The sequence below is a fragment of the Psammomys obesus genome, unplaced genomic scaffold, assembly GCF_907164565.1.
Source record: "Psammomys obesus unplaced genomic scaffold, mPsaObe1.curated_primary_1811, whole genome shotgun sequence".
In the NCBI taxonomy this organism is placed as follows: domain Eukaryota; kingdom Metazoa; phylum Chordata; class Mammalia; order Rodentia; family Muridae; genus Psammomys; species Psammomys obesus.
The window spans coordinates 421,096-448,713 of NW_026596125.1; the positions used below are offsets into that span (position 1 = coordinate 421,096).

The 27,618-nt window shown below is 44.9% G+C and overlaps 1 protein-coding gene across 7 annotated transcripts in view; it reads right to left on the reverse strand.

The window, feature by feature from the left end:
* Positions 1–27,618, reverse strand: part of Sorbs1 (sorbin and SH3 domain containing 1) — a 226,781-nt gene that overhangs the window by 4,649 nt on the left and 194,514 nt on the right. For 3 of the 7 annotated variants that reach the window (XM_055630148.1, XM_055630151.1, XM_055630150.1), the window contains 7 exons: positions 26,741–26,908; positions 22,979–23,025; positions 19,271–19,385; positions 19,007–19,132; positions 16,120–16,314; positions 4,176–4,234; positions 823–935 (listed from right to left, as the gene is read on the reverse strand). In XM_055630148.1, the coding sequence (XP_055486123.1) occupies positions 823–935; positions 4,176–4,234; positions 16,120–16,314; positions 19,007–19,132; positions 19,271–19,385; positions 22,979–23,025; positions 26,741–26,908 (823 nt within the window). Of the gene's footprint in view, positions 1–822; positions 936–4,175; positions 4,235–4,937; positions 4,998–14,029; positions 14,783–16,119; positions 16,315–19,006; positions 19,133–19,270; positions 19,386–22,978; positions 23,026–26,740; positions 26,909–27,618 lie in introns of all 7 variants that reach the window. The other 4 variants (XM_055630152.1, XM_055630153.1, XM_055630154.1 and 1 more) reach the window with 3 other exon arrangements.

Genomic DNA, 27,618 nt, shown 5'->3' on the forward strand with positions numbered 1-27,618 from the left:
GTGTGTGTGTGTGTGTGTGTGTGTGTGTGTGTGTGTGTGTGTGTGTGAGATTTATGGTACTCATGAACAAACCTAGGCCTCATATTTTAAACAAATGTTCTACCACTGAGCCTTATGCCAAACTCTCCTTTGCTACATTATTTGAGTTGGTTGCTTTTCTTCAAGTTATCAGAAGCCTAAAATAAATAAAAGGGTCTTAGAAACATCCACACATGTGTTTGAACTCCATGATGGAGACCCGGTCTTCATTAAATATTCTTTTTCTTTCTCTCTTTCTCTCTCTCTCTTTCTCCCCTTCCTTCCTTCCTTCCTTCCTTCCTTCCTTCCTTCCTTCCTTCCTTCCTTCCTTCCTTCCTTCCTTCCTTCCGTGGTTTTTTGAGACAGGGTTTCTCTTTGGAGCCCTGGCTATCCTAGAACTCACTCTGTGGACCAGGCTGGCCTTGAACTCAGATCTGCCTGCTTCTGCCTCCCAAGTGCTAGGATAAAAGGAGTGTGCCACCACTGCCTGGCTCTTGTGTGTTGTTTCTTCAGGGCTTTAAAAAAAGAAATTTGTAAATATTAAAGACATACACAACAGAAATATAAACAGAACCCAATTAATAGTAGTGATGAATTTGATATCTGCTGTTTGTGTGATAGACACTGGCATATCTGGGCTTTAGGTTCTACTCAGAAACATTCATACTACCTTGAGAATGAGAGGCCTAGCATTTCTGCAGGGGCTGGTAGATTGCTTTCTATACAAAGAAGATTGCTTTCTACATGTCTCATCATTCCTTCCTTCAATACACCACTAGGAAGAAAGCATAATGGGATTCTTACCAACAAACCATCCATCATCACATTTTTCCATGACATCAACAATATCTCCATCTCGGAGTTCCAACTCATCATCATTCTGCGGCACATAACTATATAATGCTTGGTAGCTACATCTACAAATCAGAAAAAGGACCAGTGAGTGGCTCAGTTGCTGACAGGATTTAATAACCATTTACAAATCCCAACACTCTGAACCCAACATTTACATGTTTCCCACTTAATGACAAAAACATTTTATTGACTATTTCTCTAGGAGTTTAGCATTTGGAGAAATGCTTTAAATCAAATAAGACTGATCATTTAAGAGGTGAGGAATTCCTGACAATCAAGTAATGATTACCCTTATTATTTAGTTTTCTTCATTACTATGGCAGACCTTTATTGTCCACGCCCCCTCCCTCACCTTTACTTTACTGCCTTTAAAATCAACCACACCCTTTTAAATAACAGGGTAATATCGGTAGATTATTAAGAATAATCAGCAGCTATTTAGTTCCAGGATCATAAAATTCTGGCCATTTACATTAGAGAACAAAAGGCATTTGTAAAAACAGTTGACAGACATACATAGGCAGAAAATGTATAAAAAAGTACATTCCCAGCCAAGTGGAATGATTCATGTTTGTGATCTTAGCATGTAGGAGGCTGGACAGGAAGACTGTCATTGAGTCCATGGCCGCTCTGTGCTTCATAATAAATTCCTGGTTTACAGAATAAAACCTAGAAGGGTCACGTCATGGACACCACAAGAAAACTTACAGAATCAACAAACCGGGACTCATAGGTGCTCACTGAGACTGAACTGACAATCTGGGAGTGTGTGTGTCGGTCTGACCTAGGTCTTCTCCATGTTATGGTTGTGTAGCTCAGTGTTTTTGGGACTTCTAACAGAAGGAGTGAGAGCTGTTTCTGACACTTTTGCCTGCTTTTGTGACCCTTGCCCTCCTACTGGGTTGCCTCATCCAGGAAGGGGAGGTGTCTAGTCTTTATTGCAACTTGATATTCCATGTTTGGTTGATATCCCTGGGAGACCTGCCCTTTTCTGAAGAGAAACAGAGGAGCAGTGGATGGGGAGGGGGAGGAAGAGGGGGGAGGAGAAACTGAGGTTGGAATGTAGTATATGAAAGAATAAGTTAATAAAAAATATTAAAAAATAAAACGATAATTAATAATAATATGGCACATTGTCCCTCTGTTTAATGAAACTATCTTGAGTGTTTCAAAGTGTGGGGCTCCTTTTCTGAAGACCCACGAAAGCTTTCTGTTTCTGCTCCACCCCAATGAAATTTGGAGATAAGGTTTTATTGACTTTCTCTTTAACCTAGGACATCTGCTTTGTGTTGTTCTGTGTTCTGATAACAGTGAAGCTTATTGTGAAGCTGACATCAGCTTCAGCATCAAGGGAGAGCTTTGTTTTCATTCATTCCCTTACCAAGTGCTTTTGGTATGCACCCATGCCACAATTCAGAATTTTCACCATTTTAAAACACCACAGTAGCACCAGAATTTTGTGAATGAGCCAATCAAATGCCATTTCCAGTAATGTTGGTGAATTCCACCGTGGAACAAGAGGGACTAGACACAAGCATGTAGCGTTGGCTTCCAGCACCAACAGGCTTGTGTTGAGTGCCAAGTACAGAACAGCTGCTTTCACTGATTTTGGTGGAAGGACCAGGCTGCCAGAGGGAAGGACTCTAATGTGGAATTAGGAGACGAAGATAGATTTTGAGTTGCTAAGTGAACACCCTTCCTCATGTTTCTGATCTCCTCACTTGGGTTCCTACAGCTTACTGTGTAACACATGTCCTCATCTTAAACCGCCAGCATCTGAAACTGCCTGTCCCTTAATTTCCACCACCATGTTCTGGAAGAGAATTGCTGTCTGTATGCAAATGGTGGAGACAGACTGGTGTTGATATACACCTTTGTGGCCTTGGTCCCACTGACCTCTACTGGTCCCCTGTAGATCAGAAACTCTGCAGATGAGTTCCTCTGCTGGTTCTGGCACCCCATTCTCAACAGAGTGTTCTATATACTGTCTGCCACTTTCCTGTGACAAGATCTTAATCCTCCTCTTCTCCAGACTCGAGTCAGTCTTTACTGGTCCTATCCCTGTTACGATGTGCAAGTACCCCTTTCTCTAAGCCATGATAGGTTTACCCTCTTCCTCTACTTACAGCTTCTAACTTGTATCTTTCAATTTTTTTCCTTTGGCGCAAATATTCTAACATTCTACCCTTTCCCCACTGTTCCTTGATCTACAGTACCCCGCGCCACCCCATGCATCAACAAACTGGTTCTTCAGCTCTTTCTAATGGAACACTCACTGTTGTTACATGGTCCCAGTCATTTTCCAAGTTGCCAGAGAGAATGCCTGGTGATCCTTTCTCATTTTCTCTTCCTGGTCTCTCAGAGGCAGCAACATGGCAGGGCAGATGCTATGGGCTCTGCCCTATAAGAGTGAGCATCCCTAGACCTATGCCTGTTCTTGCCGCTCTGTTTTATCCTCCTTCATTGTTTACTACACTTTACCCCGTCTCTCTGTTAGTAATCTTATATAGTCTGTGGTTACATAAAGTCACTCTGTTCCAGGAGGGCCACCATGACTGACTTCATTTCTCTTAGCCAACATCTTTGTCCCTTGTTTCTGGATCCCACATTCCATCTGCTGCCAGAATTCTCTCCCTAGAACAGATACAATAAATATGTGCCTCACTTAAAAAACCTTCAGAAGTTTCCTGGGGCCTGCAGAATAAAATACAAACCTATTTCAGCTGAATCTAGAATCTGGTCCCAACCTACCATCTTAACTTTCATCTCTAACCTCGCCTCCTTGAACCATGTGCTGGCCACACAAGCCCTCTTCAGGCTTTCCAAACACTACCTACTCCATGCCTTTTTTTCTCAAAGCTTGGTTCAAATCACTTTTCTTCTTCTACAAACAGAAATGTCTCCTACGTGTATAAACCACAGGATGTACCCAATAAAGTTTTTGAATGAATGAAGCAACACTGAAAATTCATTTCAGATCAGAAACATTTGTTTCTTTCTCTTTTCCATAGCATTAATACCGAAATTGGTAAGCAAAGCTTTCGTATCCCTTTTTACGGTCATTAATTCTTTACTCATCTCACTCTCCCAGTAGTCCATGGCCCCTTTTATTTACCTACCACCTGTCCTGACTGGCTAAAAGGAAATATGGCCTTCCCCAGAAATCCCCAAAGAAGTGGGGAGCAATTAGCTCACCGCCCACCCCTGCACAAGCAGCTGTGACGTAGTTACCCAAACAGCCATTTTCCAAAGCAGAAAGTCTGCCAACAACCTAAGAACCAAAGTTCCCAGACTGTACTTACAAATCCTGTGAAGGTTGACTCCTGTCTGGGGTGACTCTTCGCTGCTGGGCTTGAGGTTGCTGAGAAATGATTAAAGATGATTTATTGTCAGATGGGGATACCTTGTGATGGAAGTCAAGGGGATGAGAGACAGTGCTGCAGTAATGAACAGATTTCTCGGCAATGTTTATGATCTCATTGCAAACCGCTTCCTGTGAGGTGGCCCCGCGATATCCAGAAACCCCATAAAACAGTCAATGTGGGGACAAAAAAAAAAAAAAAAGAGAGGAAGAGATGTAACATTCCAGACGAAGCACGTAAGTCCAGGGAGAAAACAGAGTTGAAGATCCAGGTTAAAAAAAAAAAAAAGATTCCAGTAGTAGAGTGCAGGAGGGATCCAGGTAAGCATGGAAAGACAGGTGAGATACAGAGGAATTTGGCATTTAGTATGACCATTTTTTAAAAGGCAGCAGCTTATAAAAGCCAGTAATTAGTGAGTAACGGTAATAGCTGGAATAATCTCAGGCTAGAAAATGCAAGAATGAATCCCCAGTCATGCACTACCACATACTTCAATCCCACCTGCAGGCAGGTGGAACTGTCTCTAATTCCTCCGCTCCTTTAGAGGCGTAGAGGGTAGCTGAATCCCTGGCCCTACTACATCAGCCGTGGGCTCTTTCAAACCACAGCGGGATGTTTACCAGGAGTTACCCTGGTCTACACGCTGCGATCAGTAAGGGTTCTCTTTAGGAAAGCCACAGTCTAATTCAACAGGCATCTTACCACATAGTTCTTTTCAGATTCTGTGAGATCAGGTCCTGCGCTCAATGAATGATGAGAAGGCTGTGATCACCAAGCAAATCATAAGGGAGACATTTTAGCAGATGTCACATTGGAAAGGATTCAAAATAAAGGCGTGAGCAAATACACGTACCACACCACCACATTCAGATGACACCAGAGATTTGCGGCCCGTGGCCACTGAGTTTCCATGACAACATGGCAGAGGCACAGGAGAAAATGCAGATGTACAGAGTTAGAAGCAAGCATCCAGCAATGAAATGGGAAATGTGGCGGCAGTGAGGTGAGAAGGACAACACAAGGTCCTCAGACTGGCAGGAGAGACACAGGGAAGGGCTGCCTGTAGGAGCAGGACTGCTGCCCACTGCACCCCCCAATACCACCTTGAACCCTTCCATCTGAGCAAGCATGTTTCAAGTGAGGGGCTGCTGTGTCAGTGGGGAGCCAATGGTGGACCCGCCAACATCACCATACCACATCGGGTTACTCACAAAGACTGAATAATTACACTACTACTAAGATATTCCTGGGTAACAGATGAAGCCTCAAAAGAATTTACACACAACATAGCCTGGTGAGGTATGAAATGAGGCTCTAGCTTGCTTCTAGAAGCTGGGAAGGATGACCTGAGAGAGACACAGGAACGACCCATCACCAGCCTTCATATGGTCAATCCAGAACTGAGGCCATGCAATGAGGCCAGGCAGACCTTCCTGTAAAGCTGGGCTCCTGTGAGGAGGTCAAGCATCTGCTGAAGACAGTTTGGAATCACTTTCTCCAGAGAGGATTTAAGCTCTAGGAAGTCTCTTTGAATAACTACTTGGAAGTTCACCTTTGGAGATAATGTGTAATCACTGCAAAAGGTCACGGTCTCTTAGAAGGGCACTTAGAAATCTTTTGTGCAGGTCACACTTGTTTCAGAGAAAGGGGCCCAGAGAGATAGTGAGGTCACACAGGCAGTGCAGTTGCCTCCTGGCTCATGCCACTGTCCCCAGCACAGCACCACCTTCCACCTACCCTTATCAGCTGTGCTAGCTGACATCATCACCAGTGACTATATCCCCCCGCACCAGGAGACAGGCAGGCCGTGCCGATCATACTGTTCTGCTAAAACATGCTCGGAGGTGGGTGGGGCAGGCCTCAGTGTCACACAGCTGCTGAGGTAAACCGCTTGGCTGTTCTTTCAATTCTGCCACATCACCCCTCTCGCTCCTCTCCATCGTGGATGTCTTCACTCTGTAGCACGGCTAGCAGAACAACAGCTACGCCAGGCATCCCTTTCCTATGCTTGCTGTTTTCATGTTTGTTTCATTTTCATGTTTTTGTTTGTTCTGAGATTTTTAGTTTTATTTTATTTTATTTTATTTTATTTTATTTTATTTTATTTTATTTTATTTTATTTTATTTTACAGGTGTTTTGCCTGTACATATGTCTGTTTACCTTATACATGCTATCTCTGTGGAGGCCAGAAAAGGGCATCAGCTTCCCTTGGAATCGGAGTTAGAGGTAGTTGTTAGTCATGACATGGGTGCTGTGAATAAAGCCAAGGTCCTCTGGAAGACCTTGATTCAGTGTTCTTAACTGCTGAGCCATCTCTCCAGCCCACCCCCCTCCACTTGATTTTTGAAAAGCTCCTTCAAATTCTCTAAAACTCTTTCTAGCCTCTATCACTAAAATCCACCCCCTTGGACTATGGTTCTGTTAGTAGAGAAGGAGAAGACAAAACTGAAGGGCTGCTTCTTTGACTTCTTGGGACCTCCTGGCCTTTGTCAGGTGGCTGCAGTGACTTTGTGCTTTACCATTTAACAAAGGAGAGAAATTAATATTTCTAAGTTCTTGCTATGTGGGCATTCAGAAGATTGAAGCTAACTCTGTGTGCCTTCGTGTGGAGGATACTGATAGACTGTGACTTGATAGAAGGAACAGCTTTCTAAAGGAAGTGCTGTCCAATGGCAGAAATGGCTGGCTGAGAGATGGTGGCATTGTCTCCATCAGCTAGTCAGGGTGCTGAAGAACAATGTGTCGCCCAGGACCCTACCAAAGCACAGATTCTGACTTCTCTTCCTGAATGTTTTATTGTAGGTCAGTGATTCTCAACCTTCCTAATGCTGCAACCCTTTAACACAGCTCCCCGTGTTGTGGTGACCTCAACCATTACATTATTTCATAGCCACTTTATAACATAATTCTGCTACTGCTATGAATCATAATGTAAATATCTGATACACAGGATATCTGCTATATGACCCCTGTGTCATTGTTGAGCCACAGGTTGAGAACCATCGCTCTAGATGCTCAGAGGCATTTTCTCCTGTAAATAGTACTGTGCATCATATAGGATAGCATCTGATACGAACAGTTCTAGAGGGCTGTCAACGGCTCAGTTAGCAGCTCCTCTGGTTTCTGGCCATACCCAAAGCAGAAGAGAATCGTCATCTCGGCTCTGACATCCAGAGAGAGCCCATTCCTGGGACGGAGGGAGGACTGGGCTCCCCACTTAGCACTGGATAAGTGAAGGAAGTAGTCAAGGTAAATATTATCAGATTCCGTTTCTCCATGTTTAGATTTGGTGAAGTAGCTCACATAGCTGGAATATAAACCGGGGTGGATGTGTGGCGGAGGAGCTTCCGTGTAGTTGGAAACCATTCACACTCATTACCTGGACCAGCCCTGCACTTGGAAGGCTGTTTCTCCTCTGAGGATTTTCTCCCTTTAGCACTGTTCTCACCTTTCCTGTCCTGCTTTCTAACACAGGCCAGTTCTGCAGTTCCTCCCCTGGGCCTGCCCTGTCTGTGAGGCACCAACAGCCACAAGTGGCTGTGAGCACATGAGATACAAGTATGAAGTGAAATGTGCTATGACTGAAAACTAGACACCGCTTTTCAAAAACTTGGCTCAGAATAATAAATATAAAACAGCATATTAAGTAAGTTTTTAATACATTGGGTCAAACAGTATATGTTACTAAAATTAACTCATGTACTCTGTTTCGCTGTGGCTGTTAGGAAATGTTAAACTGCATATGTGCTTCCCTTTCAGCTGGCAGTGCCCTCCCTTAGGCCTAAGAGTAGATACATGTCCTCATCAGGACCCTGCTGGCGCTAAGAATAAAGGGAGATTAGCTCATGCTACGTACATCTTGGATTCTGTAGTCACATTCCAGCTTTCTGTGCGCCTGGAAAAACAGCAACCAGTCCAACTTGCAAGGCGTGTGCCTGCACACACTCAATGGAGCACATGCACACACACACACTGCACCCCCTTCACCTCAACACCATTCGTAAGCAGAAACTGCTCTCTCTGGACTCAGGCAAGACAGGGTGCTCTTTCATTCTCCCTGAGAACGACGCTGTGTGTGTCCCTTGCTCTGCTTCCCTGTTGTCTGTCTTCAGCTTGGCGTCTGTCGGAAATCTGACCTTAGCTTCCCTGGAGCTGTTAATCCCCTCTGGACCCAGAAAGCACCTGGTGCTCCTGCAGTTACTAAGCATCCTGTTCCAGTTCTGGGGGTGTGCCAAAGGCTAAAGTCCAAAATAAACTGCGCACAAGCTAGAGAACCCTGGAGGAGTGGGTGGGAGAGACGCCCAGCTGCTGTGTGGCCTGGATCCCCACAGGCACACCACTGGCCCCAGGTCTCCGAGATGGCATTGCTCTAGTTAAGTCATACCCTGTGCCTCCTCAGATTCCACCCCACATTATGGCAACCTACACTGGCCTTCTAATGGGACCATGAACAACCCAGGTTCCCAGACAAGCTCTGACATTGACTGTCTTCTGAGCAGAGATTTCAAATTCCAAAACAAATAATAGGGTTGTGCATGACACGGCTCAAAGGAGGCAGTCCTCTACTTGTTAGAATAGAGCCTCCAAACACAGAGAGCTCACTCTTGTAAATGTTGGAGGTGACGTAGTGGTATCAATGGAACATCAGCAGCTATGTATTGGGGGAGATGGAGGGTGTGTGGTTCGGGTGTGAAGAACTGGAAGGCATTCCCAGGATACCTCCCACTTTTTCTTCATAACAAAAGAGAATAAAGAGAGGCATTAATGTGTCAAACACAAATCTCATGTTTTCTAATTTTTTTAAAAAAATTTAAGATACATTGGTGAGGGCACCGCATGTACCATGGTGTATGAGTCAAAGAGGGCAACTGTTGAGAGCCATTCTCTCCTTCTACCATGTGGGTCCTGGGGACTGAACTCAGCTCATCAGGCTCGGTGGCATGTGCCTTTATTACCTACTAAAGCATCTTGCTGCCCCCTCAAGTTTCCTAAATCCTCAGTTGATAAAACCCAAGCAAAATAAGTTTCCTATCCTCTACCTTTCCCTCCCATCCCCAGCCACCAAGTTTTCCTCTTAGGTGGGAAGGCATTGTTTATCTTTTGTCCTCTTCCTGCACTTTGTCCAGCCCTGCCTGAGCCGGGTTCCAATCACTCGGTCTGTGGTAAGTGTGCAGTCTATCTGGCCATCTGTTTCCTGGACTCTAAGTCCTGTGCATTCATTCCTGTATCCTTTAGGTACCTTGCCAGAGGGAAACTTCATAACCACTGAGCCAATCAAGGCAGGGCTTGCTGAGGTCACCTCTGAAGGACTCTGCTGCTGGCACCTGGATCTTTACAGATGCAGCCCATTTCTTCTAGAGCCACAGTAGGGGTGGGCACTGTGGCTTTTGGTCTTGGTCTCCGGCCATTAGGCAGTGAGAAAACACTTGCAGGAATTTTGTAAAAACAGTGCCTAGTGTTTCTCCTCGTCCCACAAACTGTTAACACTGGTGTGCTTAGAGACTTCCCTTCTGAGTGAGTCAAAGGAAAACATTTCCCATCTTTGAACATCTTAAATTTCTCTGTGTGCGTGATCTTAATGCTTCTAACTTCCCTTTTGTTCTTACAAGTTACATGTCATGTTTCCCTTCTACCTCTGATTTCCACTCTCCAGCCAGGCCCCTGCCTTTGTTTGGTCTTTCTGGGGATTGACTTAGTTCCCATGTGGTTGCCAAAGCACATCTTTCTGCATCTCTCCTCTTCCTGATCCTCCTGCCTCTACTTCCTGAGTTCTGGGATCACAGGGATGCCTGGTTTCATTTAGAAATTCAGTGAGGCTCCTCACAAACATCAGGAACTCATACATAACTCCAGATATCGGTCAGCAAACTGCTTCTCCCTTGGGGAGATGCAGTCAATACTCAGTGACGCTAATGATGAAGATTCCTCACATGATCTCCTTTACTTTCTAGATTAGTTTTTCTACATGCTCTTAGCCAAAATTATATGAAACAGAACCCACGAACATGCCAATTAATCCTGATTTCTTGGGTGTTTTTGTGTGCACAAATGTGTGGTTTTGTCCAGTCAACAAAGTCATCACTCAAAAAAACAAGTAAAAACAAAGTGTTTGTCTTTCAATAGTGGAGCTCTGCAGGTCTATAATAAAGCCCGTACTTAACATTTTGTATGTTCCTTCTCATAAATTCACGTGGTATCCTCACCTCATCACAGAGTACCAAAGCTGAAAGGAAGTTCAGTTCCCACATAGGCATCTTTTGTTTATGGACAAGGAAGCTGCCGGGAAGGAGGTGTGACTCATACACAGTCACTTAGCAGACTGACGGCAGAGCCAGAACTAGAACCCGGAGACCATGCTCTTCCTTGGTTCCCTAGAGACCCTGGCACTGGTTTACCCCTTTTGTTCAGAGAAAACAAACCTAAAAACATAAGTAGCCAGCCCAACGTGAAAACATTCTGACAGCAGAAATGACTGACACATCAAAGCATCTTCCGCAAGAGTTCATATATCCGGAATGTTGGGTCATGGGCAGGTGACTCAGGGGAAGGAGAGCAGCAGAGTAGGGACTGACTGACAGTGGTCAAGGAAAGGCACGGAAGATGACTTCCATGCTCTCAAGAGGTATGATGGATGCTGGAGGCATCAGCCAGGCTTTGGTCCCAGGCCCCCTGGCAAGATCCCTCTGACCTATCCATCTGTAGATTCATTCAAAGCTTGTTGAATCCAGGAACACAAAGTTCTCTGTATGCACTTCTGGACCTTTGAATATCAATCACAATCCGTTGTATCTATGGGAAAACTCCCTAGTCTTTAAGCCCACAAAAAAAATGCTACTATGCAATCACCTTTCTCCTCCTATGTCTTCCCATACTGAACTTGCAGGATAGATTGTATGTTGCCTCTCTTCTGCATTATAACCTCTTGTGAACAGGGATGATTCCACAGTCAATATCATAAACTCTTCTAGTTGTGCTCAGTTATTTTTTTTAATCTCTTTTACTCAAGAAATATTTACCAAGCACATTCCATAAATAGGTCCCTATGGTCCCTGACCATAGGGCATTATAGCTCTACAGGGACCAGGCCTGCATAGGAGCAAATGAATGAGAGTATGCTCACTGGGGTCAGGCTCAGAGCTCTTCATCTAGTTGTGCAAGGGTTGAGGAGGTAGCCAAGGAAGGCTTCCTAGGAAAAGTAGCATCTACAGGGAGCATGAAGGACAAGCAGAAACTCACGCAGGCACAAAAGCTGGGGAGGCTTTGGAAGATGAGGCTGCCTTGTTGTCTAAGTAAGCAACTCACTAGGGAGTCTTCCAAGCCCAGGAGAAGACTTTCCTGAGAGGTAAAGAAAGTCTGCAGTGATGTCCGAGCCTCTCGGCTCCCTGGGGCTCTTGGAACACTGCCGGACACGTTTAGAAGGAATAAATGATCGCAACATCTTGGATGCCTTTTCACTTAATGTTCTGTCTACTGGTCAGATGCTCAACCAAGTCCCTCAACCCCATGAAAGGACAAGTAGACCTTGTAGCTCATCAAGGAGAAGAGTGGCTAACACGTTTCTCCATACTGGAATGGATTTACCCAGACAAGTGACACAGCCTGAGGTCGTGTTCTGACAGGGCCACTAGAGAACAGAGCGTGAAGTAAGTCCCTTCCATCTTTAGATCGCCTCTCAGCCACACAGGTCTCAAGAGGAGAGAGTCCTTTATAAAGGACGCAGCCCAGAGCCACCTAGGGTGAATGTGTGTCTGGGAGGAATGTATGTCTACAGCTGCCCTTCTAGACACCCCTACATCTCAAAAGCAGCCAACCACACAGTGGCCTCCCCCTATCCAGGCGGAAATGGCTTGTGCCAGGAAAGTAAGAGGAAGGGAGGGAACAGGAAGTGATACACCTGGTGTCCAGAGAATCACCAAGAAAGGAGAACCAATCCTCAACAAGCCTGGCCTTTCAATCAACAGTCTATGATGTTGCCAGCTACTGCACTCCTGTCCTTGGTAGGAAGCAGGAAGTGTGCACCCTGAACTTCACTGGTGCTTCAGAACTGGGCGTACTTCCTGTAGACACTAGATTCTGGACGGGGGTTGCAGTGATGACTCACCGCTGGCAATCAGGAGTGCTCCACATACTCTTACGTTGATCTGTGAATCTTTCCACTGTTAGACATCTCATCCTTTTCAACCAGCAACTTCTCTAATTCCTTTTTTCCTCTTAATCAGACACTTTTCTTTAGAGCACACAGTTCAGCAGTATCTGTCCCAGAGCCCTCCTACTAGGAGATGGAGCAACCATGTACAGCAGTCAGAGCAGAGACTGCCCATATGCTAAGATCCTCCTGATAACCACTATTTCATTAATCATCACAATAGCCCTTCCAGAAATGGGTGGACTATTTGTTTGTACCCCTACTTTATACACGAGTAACTAGGGCTTAGGAGCAGGGTGTACTGCTTGCTAGCTTTCTGTAGTCTAAGCCTAATTCCACAGGAACTACCACACACTTGATCACCCTGGGTGATCTCCACACCAGACACACTGGCCTATGAAGGGGCAGAGTGCTATGTCTCGTGCTTCTGTGCTCCTGTTACTGGTGACTCAACTGTGTCTGCCTCTGTCACTGGATAGGGGCTCCTCAAGAACGGGACTTAACAACCCCTGGACCCTGCCCACAGACCAGTACCAGCAGCACTTTGAATTAATACTCAAAAAACCAAACAGAGCTACAAGGAGAAACAGCACAGTGCACTGATACTCTGCTTAGAGATGGCTTCAAGAAAGCTCTTGATTCTATCGAGGCTCTACAACATCTCTGGTCCTAGAGGCAGTTTGAGATCACCCAAGATGGCAGTTCTCTCTTCCCTTTACAAAGTGCATGTGCCCAACACCCGCCCGACTTATTTCAAGGAATTTTCTGGACTGTGCTATGAGGACGGTTATCTTCATTTCAAAAGTCAGAAACTGAGTCTCCGAGAGGGTAAATAATTCCCATCACAGTAGTCAAATGGAGTTGGTACTCAAATGTGGTTACTATGGAACCAGTTGCCCAAAGTCTTTAACTTTCTGGGTACTAAATAACACAAGCAAAACTGAATAATAATCTGTCTAGTTATCAAATTAGTGCCCCTTCAAAATGCCCTAAGTCCACCTGGTTTGTATGCTGATATCTTTGTCATTCACTTAGAGCAAAGAGCCATCACTCAAAACCCAGGACCCCACGCCATGACGCCCAGCACATCAGAAGCCCCTGCATCCTCGCAAAGAACCTCCCCCAAAGAACCAAAATGTCTCTGCTCACAAACATGCTCATGTTTGTGAACATGGTCCTTTGGTCCCACACAAACACGAGACAAGACAAAGACCTGACAAAACTGAGCACCATGAGTTATGGAAACAGTGCATCTTACAGGAAAGCCACATCACACCAAAGCGTGGTGTTCTCAGCTGTGTTAGTCAAAGCAAACCAAGGGCAATCTCCAGGACACTGATGGAACACAAGGAAGGCTCTCCTGCTCATGGGCTTTTGTACCAGGGTAGCAGGTGTCAGCGGATAAATACTTTCAAATCATCTCAAGAGGGTAGAATACGTTTCCCTGAACTATCCTATCCCCAGGTCGATATCCTCGTCTACATCCCCTCCATTCCCTCTTCGTCATCCCTTTGTTTCCAAGGCAAGCAAGCAGATCTCACAGGCACCCACTTGGCCTCAGTTAATAGACCAAGGGTTGAGACATCTGGTCTGGCCCACCATGCCAAGCAGGAGGCCAAGGCACCACCAGTCATGCTTCAGGCCTACCTGGCTCACACCACTCTGAGCAGCCTTCCTGTCAGCCCCGACACCTCTGTGAAGCTCTGGTGGCCCAGCTTCCCACGCTGGGAAAGGGCTACTCAGAGGCTTGCAGGACTGGCTGTCCTCAGGAGTGTGGAACTCTGACAGTCTCTGCTCAGAACTCAGGCACCTGACCACGTCTGAAGGCTTCAAGCAGCTCTTCTTAGAGATCTTGAGTCCACCAGGGCATCTCTCACCTGCCTCGCTCTCTGCTTTCCTCTCATATGGTCCATCTTCTCGCCAGGGCTGTCTCTTGCTCTGGCTGCTAAAGGCATCACTAAGCTCTGAGATGACCCTATCAGAGTTCCCAAGTGGTGGCTGGGAGAAGCCATCTTGGCGAATGTGAATACCACCATCTCCATTGACGTGAAGAGGCGCCTGGGCACTGGGTGCCAGTGAGTAGGCTTTGTGGGGTGGAGGCAGGGCCAGTGGGGAAACCACTGAGCGCAGGGTAGAGTGATCTGACCGACTCGAATAGGGGAGGCTGAGTGGCAAGGAGGAACGGGCCCTCGCTGACAAGGCCAAGTGGTCCGTGTCATAGATAGAGGCCTCAGGCAGAGGAGGCAAAGGCGGTGTCATGGCCAGAGAACGCCTGCCTGGGACCCCAACAGTCAGCGAGATCCACTCGGAGGTGATGGCGTGCATCTCAGGGGACAGGGCTCGGTGGGGGTGGGGTAGAGATGAAGGGGCTGGCATGATGAACTTGCTGTGACTAGTACACTTAAAAAGAAAAGGAGAGAGAAGAAAACAAAAGAAAGAAGCAAAGATAAAAGTGTCAGCATAAAGGAGAAAGAAGAAAAATAACCACAAGGGGCATGGAGAAGAATGGAATAGGGAGGGTGAGCAGGACACTCTGGTGTCCAGAATAGAAATCACCAGGTGAGCCTGGGAGAGAAACTGCAAAGTGTCTGAGTGCATACACGAGTGTGTGCAGGCAGGGTGGAAAGAGGAGATGCGGTGGCATGGAGATGGGAGAGGCACCCATCAGACAGTTGTGGGTAGTGCTGGTCTGCTTTGCAAGAGTCACGTTTCAAAGGAAAACAAAGGAGTTGCCCCACCCCAGAAACTAAACCATTTCTGCAACCACAGCCCTGACCCAGAACTGTAGGGTTAGATGGACAGCCTCTGTCCAGGCCCTTCCTTCAGCCCTGCAGAGTCCTCCACACAGAAGCATGAATTGTGTGGTCACTTGGCTACAGTCAGATGAAAATTTCCCATGCTCTTATGGAGCAAAGTGCCCGGTCCAGTCTCACAGCCTCTCAGGTGAGATGGTAGAATGTGGTTCTCACTGTTCAGGAAAGCCCATCAAATGCCTTATGCCAAAACATGCTCTGCTGTGTCAGTGGCCAGCATGCGGAGGGAAGGAAATGATGGAGGACAGGAGAAAAGACGCACCCTGTCAGCACCACCAAGTCCTACAGTCTTCCGGCCATCCTCCGCAAATTTCATTCCATAGGATGCCACCCTGCCACACTTCTTTTGTGGGCTTTGGGAAAGTGTTTTTGGAGTAACATTTTAAACAGTTATGCCGACTGATGTCCAGAAAAGCAAACACGTTACTATGCCTATAAATGACTCCCTTTTGACCCGGTAGAGAGTGACACAGCTAAGTTTCTTTTCTAACTTGGGTACAGTGAATGTTTGCAAAAGCACTCTGAATCTGGCCTCCATGCCTAAGGATGAGAACTCAAAATTGTCTTCCAGGCACAGTCACCTGTAAACCAATCTTGATGGACAATATTGCAAAGAGACACATGCTGGGCCACACAGGGGCGGCTTCCACACCACCAGTTTCACAGGGATGCACAAACTGATAATTTCACTTGTTTTTCTTTCCTCTCACCTTATCCCTATATAAATTATCCCAAACTCTTCCTTTCCTTCAGATATTTTAGAGTGTTAGGAAAATACTACGGACATGTATAAAAATAACCCCCAGCCTGCCCTGCTGTAGGCAATTCTTAATCAGAGCATCAGAGAGCCACCCCAGGAAGGGCTGTGTGTCATTGACACAGCTGAGGATGAAAACTCCAAGCTGAGAATCGAAGCTTAAATACCTGTGGGCTCGCAGAGGCACTGCGGCTTGGGGAAGAAGAATAAGGCAGGTCGATGTAATCCACAGGGTTTTTCACTAATGGCCTCTTAAGCACATCTACATAGGTGATGGGGAAGATGCCTTGGCGGGATGTTCCAGGAATCCTGCCTTCGTACCAGTTCTCATCCACCTGTCGGAGCAACGTGATCCTCTCCCCCTGTAAGACACAACCAAGCAAGAGCCCTTGAAGCACCACACTGCAGCCTATCTGAGGTTCCTGCCTGCATCCTGCACTGTCCTGACTCCTTCACCACACTGTATGCTCAGGAGAACCATCTCTAATGGCCTTGGATGGAGTCCTTACTGGGCTGGGGATGCGAACACAGTAGAGCTTTCTTAACCAATAAGTTAAGCATTTCAGTAAAGAGCTCAGATTCACGCACAGAAAGCAACTGAAGTATCTTAGACTCCTTTAAAACAGAGCAGTCACACAGCTAGCCTTCACCTGAAAGGCTCTACAGGGTGATGTTTTCAGTTGTTCTTTTAGTATTATATTATTCTAAACTAACTGTATTTGCATGAACATTTTGTCTGCATGTAAAGTAAGCATATCATGAGCTTGCCTGGTGCCTGTGGAGGTCAGAGAGAGTATGTGGAGCTGGAAGTATGGACAGTTGTGAGCCACCATGTGGGTGCTGAGAATAGAACCTGTATCCTCTGCAAGAACAGCAAGTACTTGAACCACTTCTATAGCCTTTTTTTTTTTTTTTTTTTTTTTTTGAGACAGGGCCCACACTCACTTATGTAACCCAGGCTGGCCTTCAACTCATAACAGTCTTCTTTTTTTATTTGTTTTTATTTTTTGAAACAGGGTTTCTTTGTGTAGCCTTGGCTGTTCTGAACTCACTTTGTAGACCAGGCTGGCTTAGAACTCACAGAGATCCACCTGCCTCTGCCTCCCAGAGTGCTGGGATTACAAGCGTGTGCCTTGGTGCCCAGCTCCACAGCAGTCTTCTTAATGTAATCTTCTGAGTGCTAGGACTACAGGTATGGGCCATCAAACCCAGCTCAGGTTATATCTCTCATACACATACAAACACCCATTTATATATGTGTGTGTATATCTACATATATAAATTAATATAAAATTATATCTCATATTTTATATATATATATATATATAATTTTGTATACGTAGTTGGAGAGCGGTAGTGGCACAACATGCAGGTGAAGGTCAGAGGACAACTTGCTGGAGCCGGGTCCTCAATCTTGGCAGGTAGTGCCTTTTCCCATCTCACCTGACCCTCAGAGGGTTCTCCATATTCTTTTATATATATTCTTTACATTATTTTTAATGCTACAGAAGAGTTAGCATAAAAATAAACACAGAGCAGAAAACAACTGCCCCCTATTGTGCTAATTTGCTTATATGTGTATGAATTAGACTTGCCCTGTTTTCCTCTCTGGAACAGAGTATGTACCATATTTTAATTTTGACACATGCTTTTTATTTTTCAAATTTCATTTATCATTATTATTATTGTGTCATTATCATTATTATTGTATTATCATTATTATTATTGTGAGAGGACATCTGTGCAACAGCACCTGTGTGGAGGTCAGAGGATAAGTCTGTACTTACATAGTTCTAAAGATTGAACTCAAGTCTTAAAGTTTGTATGGTGAGTACTTTACCAGGTAAGCCTCTGCACCCTCACTCTATACACTTGATAAAGAGTGCACTATGTTCATCATGGAAAACACACACACACACACACACACACACACACACACACACACACACAATCTAGCTATGTAGCCAGGATGCCCTTGAACTCATTATCCTCCTGCCTCTGCCTCCCAGCATGGGGATTACAGGTATATGGAACAGAGCCTTACATAATTCTCCATTTGTTATAAAAACCTAATTGACTACTCTTGGTAGTCTCTACATATATAACAATTTAATCATGGATTCCCTGTCAATGGGCAATTAGGAAATGTCTAGTTCCTTCTTTGTATAAGGTTGCTTATCTTTTTCCAAGGCAATTCTAACAACTTCAGCAAGCTGGAGAATCATGGCATGTAGAGAATGTCCAAGTCAGTGGGACGAAGAAACCCTCCCCCATTCCACCACCCACAGGGTCCTTGTGGTCACCTTATGCTAAGCTCCTCGGTGGCAAGAACAGTGGGGGCAGCACTGTTCCCGCCTGTGGACTGAGCACTGGCCTGGCCCAAGTCACCTTGCTTCATTCAGGTCTCTCATAACCCCCCACCCGGGGGGGGGGGAGAGGCTTCTCTCTCCATGATTTTTGATGAAGTAGTGGAGGCTTAGATCAAGTATTTAGCTGCACATCTGATAACTGACTTTTGGTTTCAGAGCCTTTGAAATTCCTCCTGTTACCAATGGCCTTGTTTTCCCACTTGGTTTATGGATATATTATAAACCTAAATCAAGTTACTGGCACACTGCTAGTCACTGAATGCTGGTTGAATACAGTTAATATATATTTAAGATGCCATAAATACTGGTTTTGATTGGTGAACTCAGTGTGGTTAAACTCTGAGTTGTACATTTAATTAAAAAAATATATATTAAGGAATGGAGAGACAGCTCAGCAGTTAAGAGCACTGGCTGCTCCTCCAGAGGATCTGGGTTTGCTTTTTCAGAACCCACATGGTGGCTCACAATCAGACTGGCCTTCACAGGCACTACATGCACATGATACACATACACATAGAATAAATAAAATCTCATCTCAGAAAAGCCTCTGGTTTGCCTTATTGCAATTTCTCATCAATCCACTGTGTCCTTTAAGGATATAGATTAGTAGTTATAGCAACATCACATCCCCCAGATTACAGCACCATTCAAAAGCCCCAAAGCCAGGATGAGATGTGCGGCTTACCTTTCGGAAAGACATTTCTACTTGTGTATCACCATTGAAGTTAAACTTTGCAATTGCTTCTCCATATTCCAAAACCTGCACGGGCGCCAACTTCCTGGGCTGAGCCTTCTCAGCTGGGGGAAGAAGCTGAGAAAGGAAAGAAAGCAAAAGAGAAGGGCAAGGAGAGGGACAGAAGGGATGAAAACACAAAGGACAGGGTTAGAAAATGGCGTTTTAGGCCTGCTGGGCTTTTCCAGAAAAAGTTGGAGCCACGGGTTGTGGTACCTCGATGTAGGTGCGTGGGAAGATTCCCACCCGGCCATGGTGTTCGCCTTCATACCAGTTCTGATCAATCTGTTTGTAGATATAAACAATGTCTCCCTTCTGTAAAGGCAGTTCCCTGTTGACGGAAGGGCAGTGCTGTTTAGCAGACGTTTCAAAATAGGCATGTTGAAGACACTCCAGTTTTAAGTACAAGACTTCACATGGAGTCAAATGGGAAAAAGCTCAAAGGGGACAACATTCCAAAAGAAGAGAGGCTACATACTTGGAAGTGAGAATACCAACTATCAGGAAATTACATCACATGGGGCATTTTTCTGGTCTTTTGTGGGATGAGGGTCAACACAAACTTACTAGTAAGCACTAGAAAGGGCTCGGAGGCCTTAAAAGTTTCTTGTGGTTTTCTTAATGCATTTTTGGAGGGATCCTCTCTTAAGAAATGCCCCTCAGTGGAGCCCAGCAGCCTTAATTTACATTCATTCAATGGCAAAATGTCTCCTTTGGGATACTTCCATTGTCCCATGTGTGCTACAGCTAGACATCCCTGAACCACTTCAGTTATGACCCTTGGGCCTCCTCCTATCATCCAGCCATCCCCTACTTAACCATCCATCTCCATCAGCCTTCACTAGAGAGCTCTGGGGTTGGGAAGATCTGAGTTCAAGCCAAGTTCAAAGATTTGCTAGTTCCGGGACTCGGTCAAGAAGCTTGAGATCTCAGTGACACTGTTCCTGTATGTGACCACAGCATCTAAATCAAGGCTGGAGAATGCAGCTGCAAACTGCAGGTGAAACACGCAGCACAGTGCATGCTCTATAGCCATACCTTCCTTCCCAACACAGAAAGTGAAAGTTAGAAATAAAAATAGAGGCTCTTTCAAATGCCGTTTGTGTCTTTCTCGCCAACTCTTCCACACCCATCACTTTGCCTCAGCTGTGATAGCATTCACATCTAACCAGGACTCTTTTTGTTTTCAGGAAAAACAAAATAAATGATCAAATAAAAACAGAACAAAATCATAACTGAACTTTTCTTTAATTAAAAAGAAAAAATGTCTAAATAATTTTCATTTTTGCACCAACCCAACATCATGAGAAGAAGTCCTCTCATTGCAATTTGGAAGCGGTGTGGCAGCTTTGCAGTATACCAGGAAGCCCTACATGAGGGACACTGGCTAAACAACAGGGCACAGCTGGAAGAGGTATACAATGTCAGCTCTGAGCTGGATAAAAGCATGTGAGGAAGCTTTTGTGGATCTTGTGTTGGGAGTCAGGTTCTAAAACAACTAAGTCCACAAAAAGGATCTGGGACCTTCATCTCTGAAAAGAAAATGTCTCTGGCTACTCTTTTGCCAAAGCCCTCCCCTTGAAGTTTTCTGAATTCCCCCTCTCAGTGTCATATAGCGTGGTGGTAGGCAGGACCTGAAATGGCCCCACTGTTAAGCAGAGAACCACTACTCTGAGACAGATGGACACAGAAAGGGCCCCTGAGGCCAATGTTCTTTCTATTTCACCTGTAAGGGGGCAGATTCAGGATTCAAGCCCATGCACCTCGGTACCAGGAGCTTGGCACTTAGGCCTATATGAGAGATCTGTTTGTTTAATTAGGTGGCAGTTTGATTTGACCCATCCCTTCAATGGAGAAAACTGAGAACTAATCTCTAGGAAAGTGTGTTCACCATGATTCCTTCAGGCCACACTCTCAGCTCCCACAGATCCACACACCTAATATCGAGAGGATTGGGTGGGAATTAACAGCACAAGATGCTTTCAGATATGTACAGCCTTTTGTTGTTGCAATGCAACATCATCATCTGCAAACCTCAAGTCCTGGACCACACATAAGCCCCTCCCCTATCACACAACACTCCCACAATGTCTAAAGCTGTAAGTGGAGACACATTCTTAACTCTCTATGCTTGGCTACACACGGACTACCGGCCACAGGATATAGATGTTTCCTACAATGTTGATGTGTACGTGGCTCTGGGTCCAGGGAGATGAAGTCAGGCTAACTTTGATAAACCAAAAGGCCCCAGAGCACATGTTTCTTTAAAGGAACATATTGTAGAAACAAGCAAAACCACATAGCTGAAGAGTTTAAAAATAATCCTGCTTATGAATCTGAAACCTATTCTTTCTACAAAGTTCTACTGATTTTGTTATAAAAGCAGCATGCCACAAGACCCTGAGACAGGAAGGAAGGTGTGCTCTCTGGCATTAGCAGTACTGATAAATAATGACAATCTTGTGGACCTCAAGTCTTCTTACCTCTGCTCTCTAACAGGGTTATTCAAAAGAAAAAAAAAAAACACCAAACTTTTAAAGTTAATTAAAAAGTATGTATATATCATGCAAACTCTCAATTTAAAGGAAATTGATTAAACTGCAAATTTTAATCTCTTTGATTAAACTGCAAATTAATTCACACATCTTTGTTATTCTCTCTCAGGCTGAAATGTGAGGATGGTAGGTACACTCTGAGTACAGATTTCTGCTATACTGTGCAGAACATCTTACTGGCTTTACCCTGGCTGGTCTCTGTGCAAGGCAGGCATTTTCAGTCTCATCTCAGAAAACAGAGAGTGAGAGACATTGGTAATGTGGCTATAGTTACAGAGATGTTAGTGGCAGTCATAACTTCCTGGATCTAAAGTCTACTTGGCTATCCCTTTTAGTAAACTAAGAGAATGGAGTACAATAATCAAATCCAACCACATCAGATTCATGTCTGCATTCTAGAAATTTGGTCCGGCCACTGCTTCTGTGTTGGAAGAAATAGGAAGCATGGTTGAGGAGCCTTGAGGCATTGTTTCCCATCACTCATGAATAGAAGCATTCCCTCTTATCCCCAGATGTGGTGCCCCTAGCAACAGGACAATGGGATATGACTGGACATGCTATCTTTAACTGCCAAAGAAAACGCATAGTCTGTTTAAGTCCATAATTAGCTATAAAGCTAGCAAGTCCTTCTGGAACCTGTCTCTAGAAGCATTTCCCAAACTGTGTTCCATAAAAAATAAAACAGTTTCCTGGTTGCATAAATTTGGGCTAAATAAACAAATCAGCTTTTGTCTCTGAATTTCACAGCCATGAACATCCCAATAGCAGCCTATCTCCCCCAGGAGCAGGGGGCTAAATATACTACACGGTGGATCTCTGACTCATTTCTCCATCACTAGTTTTGTTTTTTTAAAAACATCATGCAAAATGAACCTACTGAGGAATACACTTAGGGAAATGCTAGTATCCTGTGGTTTTCTCCTTTGGGAGTGCTACAGTAAGACGGGCCAAGTTATATTCCTAGAGAATGGTTCTGATTCCTTCCACTAAAGGTTGGCTCAAATCATGCTGCAACCTAATCAAGCAAACAGCACCTATTCATGTAGACAGAGGGTGAGACAATTTCTAAGAGCCAGCTTCAGGCGCCAAGGAGCCGGGTTTGAATTCTGACTCCATCACCTCCTACATGGGCTAAATGCCTTCATACTGGTTCTCTAAGTTTTGGAAGTGGGAATAACAGCATCCATCCCACAGAACACAGTCCTGACTCGTAGGAGTTAATGTAAGCAATGTAACAGTGCCTGGCATATAACCTACTGTTTATTCTTCTTCTTTCTGTCCTTGTTGCTTCTTCCAACTCTTTGCCCTAAAGCAAACAGTATTTCTCAGAGCGGCAGCTAAGAAAACAAGCAAGGCTGGCAGTACTTACTTCAGTGTTTGAGCTTTAAAGTCAAATTTGGCTCGGGCAGGTCTCATCTAAACACAAGAAATAATGCTGAGTTAAAATCATGATTGATGACCAACGAAAAGGACACATTTTCACAAGTTTCTAGAAAGCAAAGCAGAGAGGTCCACTCTGAGTTCATTCTGGTTCAATAATCTGGGCACAATTGCAGCACCTGCCCTCACCTGAATGATGGGTGGTGTTTAGTCAGCTGGGTCATGCATGAAAATTCCCCTTCAAGAAGGCCACACTGAGGTAAGAGATGGTTTGAAAAGCCTCTTGGTCATGCTGACCATGGCCACTGTCAGTCAGAACTCTTCAGAGAAGCTTTACCGATCACCTTACTCCTTATGGGGCAACTTCTACTTGCCTGGTGTAAGTTCTGAACTGAAAGCAGATTAGACGCTGGCTCACCTATCACATTATCTTGTGTTCTGTATGTCCCTACAGTCTGGGACATCATCCAAAAAGCCAGCTAGGGTAAACCCTGAGCATATCGCTTCCTACTGAAACTCCAACCTGGCTGTGGCAGCTCCTTTCACCTAGACACTCAAACCTGGAAAGCCAGGCTCAGCTACCTCCACATTCTCATTAAGCTTGTCTGTAAGTCACGCCCGTATCTTTTTGTCATCAATTCAAAACCCTGTTGCTCTGGATCTGACCTCTGGTTCCCACAGACACAAAGCTTTCTTTGATTTTTACCTTCTCCTCACTCTAATCTACTGTCACCCAGGAGCACAAATAACATTCCTCAAATTCTTCCTCATATCATGCTTTTGCTTTGATGTTGGCTTGGGCTCTAGATTGCTCTAGATCAGATTGCTATCCCTAACCTGGGTGGAGGCTTCTAGGTCACATCCCCCCTCACCCCTAAATATCTACCTCTGTCACTCTCTCCTGTCCCAGCCAAGTACATTTAGGTGCTATATCTCAGCCTAGAATTTTTTTCATCTCCACCTTCTTTATCTACTTGCATATATTTCTTCTTTGTCCTTAAACATAATTATTATTTTTTTTAAGGGACACATGATGTTTTTTTAAAGTCACATGCACAAGCTATTTTTCTCAGTGCAACTCTGACCTCTTCAGCTGCTTTCGCCTCTGTCTAGAGAAACAGCATGAAGGAAATGAAGTGCATGGTAGGTCCTCTACCATAATATAAGACATGGGCAGAGTGGGGGAGGAGGGATGGAACCCTGGAGGCAAGAAAAGGCACCTAAGAGCATCATCAAGCTGTTCTACTTGTCTGTCCTTTGGTCTACATCTCCAGGCTTCTTGGCTTGGGCTCCACGGGGATTTTCTAGAGTCATATTGCACCACAGGAATTTTTGTGTTTTCTCTGTTTTAAGTTTCTGTTTTTACTGGAGCCTCGGCTAGCTTGAGCTTTGGGTCCTCCTGTCTCCTCCTCCAAAGCTGAGCTCACAAGAACATACTGAGACTGGCTCTCCATAAGAATGTTTCATCCTGTATTTTTGCGCTGCTGTTCCCATCTATCTATATACATACACATTACGGGGCAACTGAATAACCACCTTATAATCAAGTTAATACCATGTCATCCTAACGCCTCTATATATGACATACTTCAGCAGTTGCAGGTAAACAGGAGCAGAATGGATGTGAGAGTAAGGCTAAATCTAAATAACACGTTCATAATAGAAGACCAAAAGTGTAAGGATGAAAACTTCATAGAAATCACAATCAGAAAAAAAGCGTGGTGAGAGAAATGGATCACCCATGTCACCCAGCTGTATAAGCTGTGTGAACACCATAAAATTTATACTACAGCAAAACATGCTCATTCTTTGAATAACTTCGAACTCCTGATCCTCCTAACTGCACATCCCAGGTGCTGGGCTTAAGCTATGTGCCGCCTTGCCAGGATGACATATAACTACATATGAAGGTGATTTTCTACCAGCAGCTCTCCAAACGCACAAACTGAGTAGCTTCTGCTCCACACAGGGAAAGTGTGACACAGACTTAGTGGCTGTTGACTCCTGCTGAGTGACACTGAAATCTATCTACACAGCATGGTGTACCCACCCACACTTGCTGGCCTCATGCCTAAATTCTGTCAGTCAACTAAAGGACAGTGATTCTTTAAGGTGGGCCTCACTGTAACAAAGCATCATACTTACGAACGTGGAAATTCTTAGGCACCACCTCGGCTCAAAACATCATACGTAGGGTTCAGGAGTCTGCATTTTAGTATGTCTTTAGGGCTTCTGACATAATCTGGGAAATACCACTCTGGCAGGTCCATTAAGAAGAGAGTGCCACAGCCACTCCCACTGAACAGCCCTGGCAGGCCCATGTATCCCTAACGCTGTTCTGCAGGCTGCCATCCTCTTCCTCACACAGGTGGGCCTGTGCATAGTGCTGATCAGCAGCAGTCTTCAGACACGACTATTCTGAAAAAGAGCTGTCACACTAAGGTTGCCTGTCACTCACAGAGGGCTGAGACTAGCTAACTTGTTTCTTTCCTGTTACATTTCTTTTTTTTTTCCATACTTTAGAATCTGACCTGGCCCCCAAATTCCTTCTTTAAATTAGATTCTCTCTCTTTCTTTCTTCATTAATACTTCTTTCCAGGGACCTTTCATTTCGTAAAATAATACTACTAATAATGATAGTTAATGATGCCTCCATCTCTTGAAAGACAGAAACAGTAGTTATGCTAAAAGGTAAATGTAACTAGTTCCTGATGTCACTTCTCCTGCCCAACAAGCCCAGCCCATGCCACAGAATCATACATGTCTCCAAGAAGACATCAGCTTGAGCAGAGATGCATAAGGTTATATGGCAGGGCACAAACTCTTACTCAAGTCAGGCACAATGGCACAGGTCTGTAATCGCAGCACTCAGGGAGGCAGATGAAGGCAGGCAGATCTCTTGTGAGTTCAAGGCCAGCTTGGTCTACAAAGTGAGTCCACGATAGCCAAGGCTACACAGAGAAACCCTGTCTCGAAAAACCAACAACAACAAAACTCTCCCTCAAGAGGTGACCTTTGATTGAGCATACTAACACTGATGTGGGAGGCAAAACGTGGATAAAATCACTACATTCTTGCTCTTCATTCCTGTTATAATATTAAACTTTTGTAATCTAAGCTTAGAAATGTCAAAATTAAGGGAGCAGGTGGTTTCCCTCAGAGTGTTCTTATATTCTCCATGGGTTTATCTGAGCTGCAGAAATCAAGAGTTTCGTCAGGGAAATGCTTCAGCACCCCTGATCAGTACCATTCTCTGAGTTTTTCAACAGCAGTGTCACTAAGTTTGAGTGCCTCTGTCAATGCCTATAAAAGGCCACTAGGTAACATTAATAATGAAATCTTCATTAACCATCTCTTCACAGAAAACTCTTTCCTGGGTTGTCCATATCAGAGTTTCTGAGACACATGACCAAAGAGACACAGTTTCTAAGCAGAACACAATGCAACATGGTATCACAGTCAAATGCAGGATGGAGAGGACTGGACTCATGAGTCAGCCAATGCTCTAAGCATGCAGCAGGAGTGCGCACCAGCAGATCCCAGTCCCACAGCCAGGCATGCTGAACATGGATAGCACAGAACATAGTGGGGCTCATGTCTATCCACCAGCCACAAAAGAGCCAAAGCAAGGCCAGGGAAGCCAGGATGACAGTTGCTGTTTGGAGAACTAAATTGGCCTACAGAGGGCAATGCCAAAGGAAGGCAAATATTGCTTTGGGTCAAGCAGCAGTTGGCGGTGACCAAAACAGACCTCTAACCCAGATTTCCTTTTTGCGGTATCATCTATATTGAGGAGGTCCCCAAAGCGCTCATTAGTGATAAACTGATGATGCGTCGGGATGACACCTGTGTGGCGGCGAGCTGCAATATCGGCCTCTTCTTGCTCGCGCTTAAGTCTTCTCTGGTCCGCTAAAAGTTTCTGCCATGAAATTGCATAAAATGGGCAGTGAATCACCTGGTTCAGCTTAATGGAAAATGGCCATATATGCAACTAAGGAAGAAGGTATGAGTGAACAAGGAGGACACATTAAGGGTCAGTGTCAAGGGGACTTATGGACACAATTTCTATGTTCCCATGGTAACCATCCACAATACACTTTGTAGGAAGTACAAGAAGAAGTACAAGACCAAGATACTGGGGACACTGGGATATGGGGACACATGGTTCTAACGACCCCTCTGTCTGGATGACTACCTCTGAGTTGAGTCTAAAGCCCATGATTTCTGGAAACAAAGGCCAGTTGACTCAAGGATATAGTTTAGGCGCTGTAATCATGTTTGGTTGGTAGCTGACATCCCTACCTGCCTTAAGCAATGATATGTTCATTTACACAGTGTTTCCAAGAAAGGATTGAGGCATGCAGTTTTCTCCTGACTACACTCAGCCTCTCAGTCGATGGGTCTTGACTATGCAGCAGTCAGGCCATTTTCTGCTTCTTCTGTCAGTTATACACCATGTTCTCTACACAGCTGAACTGCCTCTTTCAGAGAACGTGGCACCTCTTCTCCCAGGGCAGTCAACCATTCCCCTGGGCCTAGGAGGCGTCAGGACATACAGCAAAGGCTCTTCATGTGGCTGACAGAGGGTCTTGCTATCTCTCCGACTTGTTTCTACATTAGGTGATATGA